This window comes from Pteronotus mesoamericanus, unplaced genomic scaffold (genome assembly GCF_021234165.1).
Source record: "Pteronotus mesoamericanus isolate MK-2021 breed Mesoamerican mustached bat unplaced genomic scaffold, CSHL_Meso_final contig_42, whole genome shotgun sequence".
Lineage (NCBI taxonomy): Eukaryota > Metazoa > Chordata > Mammalia > Chiroptera > Mormoopidae > Pteronotus > Pteronotus mesoamericanus.
Window position 1 is genome coordinate 15383178 of NW_026555157.1, and position 8023 is coordinate 15391200.

Consider the following 8023-nt stretch of genomic DNA (forward strand, 5'->3'; position numbering starts at 1 on the left):
GCACAGGGGTCATGTCGTTTTTTGGTCAAAAACTGCTAAAAACTGAGCGCAGTGTGGGCAGGTGTGCTTCTAAATCACCCATCATGAAATAGGCAAATGCGCTGAAAGAGTCTTCAAAAAAAATTCACTAAAGCCGACATGCCCTCTTCCAATGCCAGATGGTACACTGACACAGATGGGTTCCTAGAACACTCACTTAGTGGGGGAAGCCTATACTACGAAGGTTCCACCCTCTGGAAGATACTGTTTTTTTTTCCGGGGGGGGGGAGGGGTGCCCCCTTGTATATATAGTGCTGAGAAAAAAAAAATTTGTCTTCAAGAAGAAATGTTTAAAATTATAAAAAAGAAAAGGATCAAGTTAACTAGATTAAGTGTTTGTTTATATGCCTGGATAAGGACACTTTCGTTTCAGAAAGAGGAAATGACACTTTACACAGTGATAGGTAATTCAGGAGTTACAGCAAGTTAATATTGTAAGAAAATGGATATACAAGGTTAGCTGTAGAAAATTTAGCCCTTCCTAAATTTTCATTTATTGATTTCCAAGCCCTTATATAAGTTCTAATAAGGCCAAAAAAAAAAAAAAAAAAAAGTCAAATGATTCATTTACAATTAAAAAAAAAAAACCCACACCTAGAATTCTGATTTTCTGATATTCTACATTGACAGTTTGGTTACTGAACCTAATGAATTTTAATGATTAATCTTAAAAAACAAGAACCAGACCTACAATAGTGCTGTATAATTATATGATCCACAACATAATATATAGGTAATTTTTAAAGATTTTATCTATCTTTAGAGAGAGGGGAAAGGCAGGGAGAAAGGGAGAGAAAGAAATATGGATGTGAGAGAGAAACATCCATCAGTTGCCTCTCGTGTGCCGCCAGCTAAGGACCTGGCCCACAACCCAGGCATGTGCCCTGACCAGCAATTGAACAGGTGACCTCTTGCTATGCAGAACAACACCCAACCCACGGAGTCACACAGTCAGGGCGGTAGTCTATTTTTAAACAACATAGTCAATTAGTGTAATAACAGTGATACAGTTAAGGATTTCTCTCAATATTTTTTTAACAATGTAAATCCCAGATATTCTTCTACTGCTACAATTGTTTCATCTAAGGGGTAGAGATAGGAAATGACAGCCTTTTCCTTAAATCTACCTTGGAAACCTTGCTCACACACACACATACCCCTGTTGTACATAGTTATAAACAAAAGCAAGATTATTAGAAAATCCTTACCAGAAAGATCCACCACTGCCTCATGACTGGAAATAGCTCCTTTCTCAATAAAAAGATCTCGAAAATATTCGCTATTAGCTGATAAAACAGATTTATGAGCTTTGTATTCTTCTCCTTCAATTAACAAAGTAACATCACAGAACTGGTTGGAGAGTCTCTGTTCATTCAGCTGTTTTAAGACAGCCTGACAATGTTTTGGAGAAGAACGTTTCACCACTCCTTTTGTGTCAACCTATCAAAATAAGTTTGAGACCAAGAGTTTTAATTATATATCATCTGTATTTCTACCCTTAACAGAATTTAGGACAAGACATATCATTCCCTTAAAAGATACCATTAATTAATACAAAGAAATAACCTGGTATTCTTTATTACCTATGTATGTGGATGAAAAGATATGTTATTCTTATTCTTTTCTGCTGTGTTCCTTCTACTTGAAAACCTACATTTCACTTCTTGCTGCCTCTTCTTACTATAAATTTGATGATGCATAAAACTAATGCAGGCAAAACAAAGACCCAGGCAGCTTAATTTTACCTTGTTACATGACCCTGAGAGTGCTTCCAGAAATGTACTCTACCAGTATCGACATACCATTAAAAAAGTAGAGAGGAGTAATTAATGAGTTACAGTCTGAAGAGAACAAATAGGAATATTTATGATTAATGAAGAGGCAATATTAACATACTTTTAGTGTATGTAACATAGTCTACTACTTTAGACACAGACCTGCTTAAATTTTCAATGTCAGTGACAATACTCAAGTAGTTTTTGTAATTTAAGAAAATCACAAAGACTACAAATACTAATATACCAGTCACACATGTTAAAGATAAACGAAAAGTTCCACTTACAAATACAAGTTCATGTTTAGATATTGGCTTCTTTTTTGCATGCTTAGAGGTTGTACTTGGAGTTGAAGTAAAGTTGCTCAAGTCATCCTCTGATTCATTACTTTCTTCTCCAGATTCAAGGTCTAGCCCCAATTCTTCCAACATTTCTGAAGTATCTGATATTGGACGGGAGCGATCTAGTTTCTCCTGACATTTGTTACACTGTTTAATGTAATCTTTGACTTGCTTTAATATACCTACAATGAAAATAAAAATTAACAAGTCAAATTTAATACTGTTCTCATTTGAAAACTGAAGAATATATTATATTGTTGATTATCTCCTTTGTGTATACTTATCTATGTGCCAGTGCAAATGTGTGGACCCACATATGTCCCTTAAAGTACGTGGAGTAAGTTCTTTAGAATTTAAGATACATTTTTCCAAAGATACAAGGTTATAAATAATGGTTCCTTTCCATGTTAAATAAATTATTTTGCTGTTTATTCCTGGTTGTTCATTCCCCCACCATATGGCTATGTAGTACTGCCCATTTTCACATGAGCTGTGACTCATTCATGCAATTAGGAACTATATGAACTTCAACATTCAACTGTTTTTTGACCTTCATAAACAGTAATATCATGTGGCTCAAGCTAACACCTCTCCACCCTAACATCAGGCTTGACCATGCATTTGCTTTGTTCAATGGATATGACGTGTGCCATGTCTGCTTAGAAGCTAAGAGGCACTATTTCCCATCAGCTCTCCGGTCTTTGTCCCCTCTCAAAGAACAACATGTTCCAGGTAGATGCTGTCCTCTAGCATGAACTGCAGATGAAAAAACCAATCTGTGACCTGAACAGGACTACAACCAAACCTTTTATAATCAGATAAACTAAATCTCATGTTTTTGAAAGCTATGAGATTCTAGGTTTATAAGAAATAGCTACATACACAACAAAAGTTAAATGTATACAAGCTACTCACAAAACCCTATTTTGAATTTCAACTTCCAGTTCAGTATGTTGGGGTCAGGGTAGGGAGTAGGAAGGAACACTTTTTACACATAGCAGTTCCTTGAATAACATCATTTTGTTCAATGTTGGGTTGTTATAACTTTGAAAAGATGACGAGTTAAGCAGGAAATTGACTTGTTTTTATCAGTTAGCCTACGGTAAAATTGGTTTTTGTTACACATTATTTTGCTTCAAGTCACAACCTGTAGAGAACATTAAATAAGGACTTCTTACATGCGCGCGCGCGCACACACACACCCCCACCCCATAAACCCCCCATCATCCTTATAAGTTAGCATCATCCTTATAAGTTAGGACCAATTAATTATCATTTTACACACTGGAAGAATGAAGCCCTAAGAGGCAAGTAACTAGTCCAAAGTTACATCTAGTAAATTGCATACCTGGGACCCCAGAAGCCATGTAATTTTTAGTATATTATACTACTTACCCAGGAACACATTCTTATGGCGGAAACTTCTTCCCCCACAATCCCCAAGTAAAATGTAAATGAAAAGGCTCATTAATTAGCTAAAATGATACAAAGGTATACAGTAAGTTCCTGGAAAGAGTTTCAAGATATCAAAATATAAACAAGTTCCTTGTTTTCAACTTTCATTGAATAGTCAAGCAGTATTTCTTAAATTGTACTATGCCCCATACTTATTTAAAAAAAAATATACACTGGACTAATAAATTCAGAAATTATATTCTAATTTTAGACATACACAATGTATATTATATTAAAAGCTCTGAGCTCTACAGTAAAAAAACCTGTTTAACCTAGAAAGTTGGCAAATTTGTTCACAGAATACCATTTTTTTAGCAGATAACTTAGAAAATAATGGGTTAAGTATAATTTTCATTTAAAAAGGTATTTACATTTTCATAGATTTAGAGAGCAATAGAGGTTATATTCTAGCACCTAAAAATACTAAAATCAATAAGTCTGTATCTGTATGAGGTATAATGAGTAGGTTTAAAAACAACAACAGTAAAAAGTCAGAACAGATATAGAGTTTACCTACAATTAAGAGTAAATGGAGCCTTGACCAGCATGGCTCAGTTGGTTGGGTATCGCCCCACAAGGCAAAAGGTTGCTAGTTCGATTCCCAGTCAGGGCACATGCCTGGGTTGCTGGTCTGGTCCCCAGCTGGTGCGTGTGCAAGAGGCAACCAACTGATGTTTCTCTCCCTCTCTTTCTCCCTACTTTCTCCTCCAAATAAATAAATAAAATCTTTTAAAAAGAGAGTAAATGGAAAAGATGTTCATTTTCTCTGTAAAAAAATGAAAAGACAGTCATTCTCTTTGTAAAAGAAAGTAAGAGTAAACAGGTTGGGATGATGAAAATTTTCTGAAGATGAATAGTTGTGATGGTTACACGACAATCTGAGCGTACTTAATGTCACTGAAATGTACACCTAAAATGATCAATTTTGTTATGTATATTTTACCACAATAAAAAAAAGTGAGTATGTGAATAGGAGAAAAATGATGTAAGAGAAGATGTGTGTGTGTGTGTGTATACTTCTAAGTAACAAACATACTTAGAGAATAAGAAGTGCTGCTATGTAAATTTTCATGTCCAAAATAAAGAATATAAGAAGAGGCAGTTTTTACTAATTAACTTTGAATGTACTTGTAAGCATTTTTATGATTCTACACAATTTAGTATATTCTGCATACAGCAGAGGTTTGATTAAACTATTAACTGGCTGAGTTCAAATGGTATTGAAGAAACTACACAGAAACAATTGAACCAGATTAAAAATAATAAATATTGCAGGAAAAAATGGTATTAATGTATGATAGTCAATCAACTGTCTCAGAAAATCACCCTATGATGTTTTATAGAACCTTTAACTTGAGTGCCAGTGTTTTAGTGGGATTTTTTTAAAAGATCTTATTTATTATTAGAGAGGGGAAGGGAAGGAGAAAGAGAAGGAAAGAAACATCAGCGTGTGAGAGAAACATCGACAGGTTGCCTCTCACAGGCCCTAACAGGGGATATCACCGGCAACCCCACAAGCAACCCAGGCATGTGTCCTGACTGGGAATCAAATCAGTGACCTTTTGGTTTGCAGAATGACACCCAATCCACTGAGCCACACCAGTCAGGACTGATGGGATCATTTTTAATCTAACTTTACATATCCAGAAATCTGATCTCCTAATTTACCCAAAGCTGAAAAGTTGAAAGAATCTGACTCAAGTTACCACTCAAAAGATATCAATCTTCTGTAAACATAGTTGATTTATTATTTTGAGTGGGAAGTTACTGCAAAGGGCTGGAATAACTTATGCAGCAAAATATGAATCCTCTAACTAGCTTTGCGACCACGGTCAAGTCTCTAAACCTCTGTGTCTGTGTGTCATCAACTGGTTTAAATGTTAATATGTAAAAGCACTTTGCACAGTGTCTGACACTCAGTAACTACTACGCAAGTGTTTGTTAAATAATGCTTACCAAGCAACCTCTCTGGTACATAAAAGAAAAAAAATTTTTTTTAAACGTCCAGGCACAGGCCACGTAGCTCAGTTAGTTAGAGCATTGCCCCAATAAGCCAAGGTTGCAGGTCTGGTCAGGCACACACAAGAAGCAACCAATGAAATGCATAAATAAATGAAACAAATCAATTTTTTTTCTTTCTCTCTCTTCCTGTCTCTTTAAAACCAACTGAGTAAAAAAAAATTTTTTTAATCCACATAAAACACCAAATTAACCTTAAAAGGTGCCATATTCAGTTGAATGATTCTAGTGGGTTGTCCTCTAATAAAAGAACTAGAGGAACAGTTTCTCACTCCAAAGCAGGGTTTCTCAACCTCAGCAGTGTTGACATTTTGGGCTACATGATTCTTATGGAGAGTGGGGAAGATGGGCTCTATCTTGTCCTGTGCATTGTAGACTGCTTAGGAGCATCCCTGACCTCTACCCAATTAGATGCGAACACAATCCCATAGCCAGACGTCCCCTGCGAGGCAAAATCGTCCCGGGTTGAGAACCATAGCTCTAGAGATCTATCTACAAAGTTGAATAATTTGCTCCTGTCAACTGTTCAAGAACCCCCCTTCCCGTCAGTGTTGGAATACAATGACCCTCCCCTTGTTCACTGACCTCAAAGACTCTTGCTCTCCTCCCCTAAACTGAGGAGTCAAAACACTAAAGCTACACTTCCTGACGATAAGTCACAGTTAACTGTATTTAAACGCTTTTCACCGTATTAAGGGGAAGAATATTAAAACATTCAAAACTAAGAGTATCTGCTCTTCTTGACATTGCATTCTTGCCCTAAAAACGAGGTTCAACATGTTTCCACAGTTTCCTCCAAAACACTTCTCTACATACACTATTCCTTATTTACGCCGCAGTAGCACGATTTTAGGAATACAGGTAAACAGGTCCAGAGAAACTCAAATACGTTGGCCAAAACCCTAGAGGAACACAGTGGAAATAAGAGTCCAAGCTTTAGGCGGACTCTCAATCTCCGAAACCATTAGCAGAGATAGGATTTTAAAAGACACTACGCGCAGCCTCGCAAACCCCGCCCGCCACCTAGATCCTCCCCCTGAGGTAAGAAGGCGGGCCCTGCACAGTTCGCTAGTCCCGGCCCCACCCCGCGTCTGGCCCGCCCCCGGGGAAGCCCCCTTCGCCCCACCCCGGGTCAGGGCCCGCCCCCAGCTTCCCAGGGCTCCTTCCTGTGGGAAGTACAACTCCTTTCCCGTCCCTCACCCTCTCGGCTCCGCCTGGCACCCGCTCCACCAACGAGCGTGCAGACTAGGACGGTGAGGGGCGTCCGAAAAGCGGGGTGAGGGACTCTCAAACTTGCAGTTCTGCAAGTAGGCCCAGGCCCACCTAAGTCATCGGGCCTTGCGTGGACAACAAGCCGCCAGCCCAGCCTCTGGCCGCGGGCAAGATCCTACCTCGCCACCAGTACGTCTTGGACAAGTTGTGCCAGGTCTGATGCTGGGTGTGGTGAGTCCCTCCAGGGCCCAGGTGCGCCGCCTCGATGAGCCCCCAGCGCCGCTCGGGCTGCAGAACCACTTCCAGCTCCGCGAAGGTCTTGCGGTGCCGTTGCCGCCGCTGGTAATACAAGGTCCCGTCGCGCACCACGTAGCAGGCGGCCGCCTTGCGGATTTTACGCTTGACATTGCCTTCCGTGCCCGGTGCGTACGGCTCGCACTCGTTCGTCAGGTAGCGCAGTATGGCCCGGTAGCTTTCCTCGCTTGACATCGCTGACCCAGGCTCCCTGACGGAGCCTGTCAGTGGCGAGGGAGGAAGACAGCAGCACTAGCTCCGGGCGGATGTAATAGCTGCGGCGACACTGTAGGGAAGAACAGCTATCTCTGTGGTGAGCGCTCTTCGACCGCACCAGCAACGTGAAGGGAGAACTAACGAGTTGGTAACTAGGGGGAACTGCACTTCTCCAGCGCGCGGGATCCGCTTGCGACTGACAAAATGGCTGCTGCACCACCGGAAGTGACGTAAATCAAGGGCAGTGAGTGAGGGAACTGAGCCCTGATTGGAGCACAGTGGCTTTCTGGCTTGATGAAGTCCATCAAGTGACGTCAGGACTGCGGGAAGACATTTTGGAAGCGGGTAGGCCCTCCCTGGGAGATCGAACTGGCTTTTGCCAGACATGTTAAGTCCTGGCAGTTTCCCTTTTTATTTTACCGCTTTCGCACACGGTAAACACGTGTAGGAGCTGATAGGCAATTGTTATTCCGCCCGAGATACTTCAAGGTGTAAATGAGCCTGTACCCCCCCACCCCGCCCCCAACACATACCCTACCTTTTGAGACACCTGAGAATGTAAAAATATCAGATTATAAGGCTCCGAGTAAAATATTAGCCTACAGACACAGTGAAACTCCATTTACACGGAAATGCAGCTCCCAATTAAATGTTATAAAAATCAAAGTCCAT

At 40.1% G+C, this 8023-nt stretch overlaps 1 protein-coding gene across 1 annotated transcript in view; it reads right to left on the reverse strand.

Annotated features, from left to right (window-relative positions):
- Window positions 1-7559, reverse strand: part of ZBTB11 (zinc finger and BTB domain containing 11) — a 33221-nt gene extending 25662 nt beyond the window's left edge. Inside the window, exons 1-3 of the mRNA XM_054577396.1 lie at window positions 7021-7559; window positions 2102-2337; window positions 1248-1479 (exon numbers count right to left, since the gene is read on the reverse strand). Coding sequence (XP_054433371.1) covers window positions 1248-1479; window positions 2102-2337; window positions 7021-7330 — 778 coding nt within the window. The 5' untranslated portion in view covers window positions 7331-7559. The remainder of the gene's footprint in view (window positions 1-1247; window positions 1480-2101; window positions 2338-7020) is intronic.
- Between the last annotated feature and the right edge of the window lie 464 nt (window positions 7560-8023).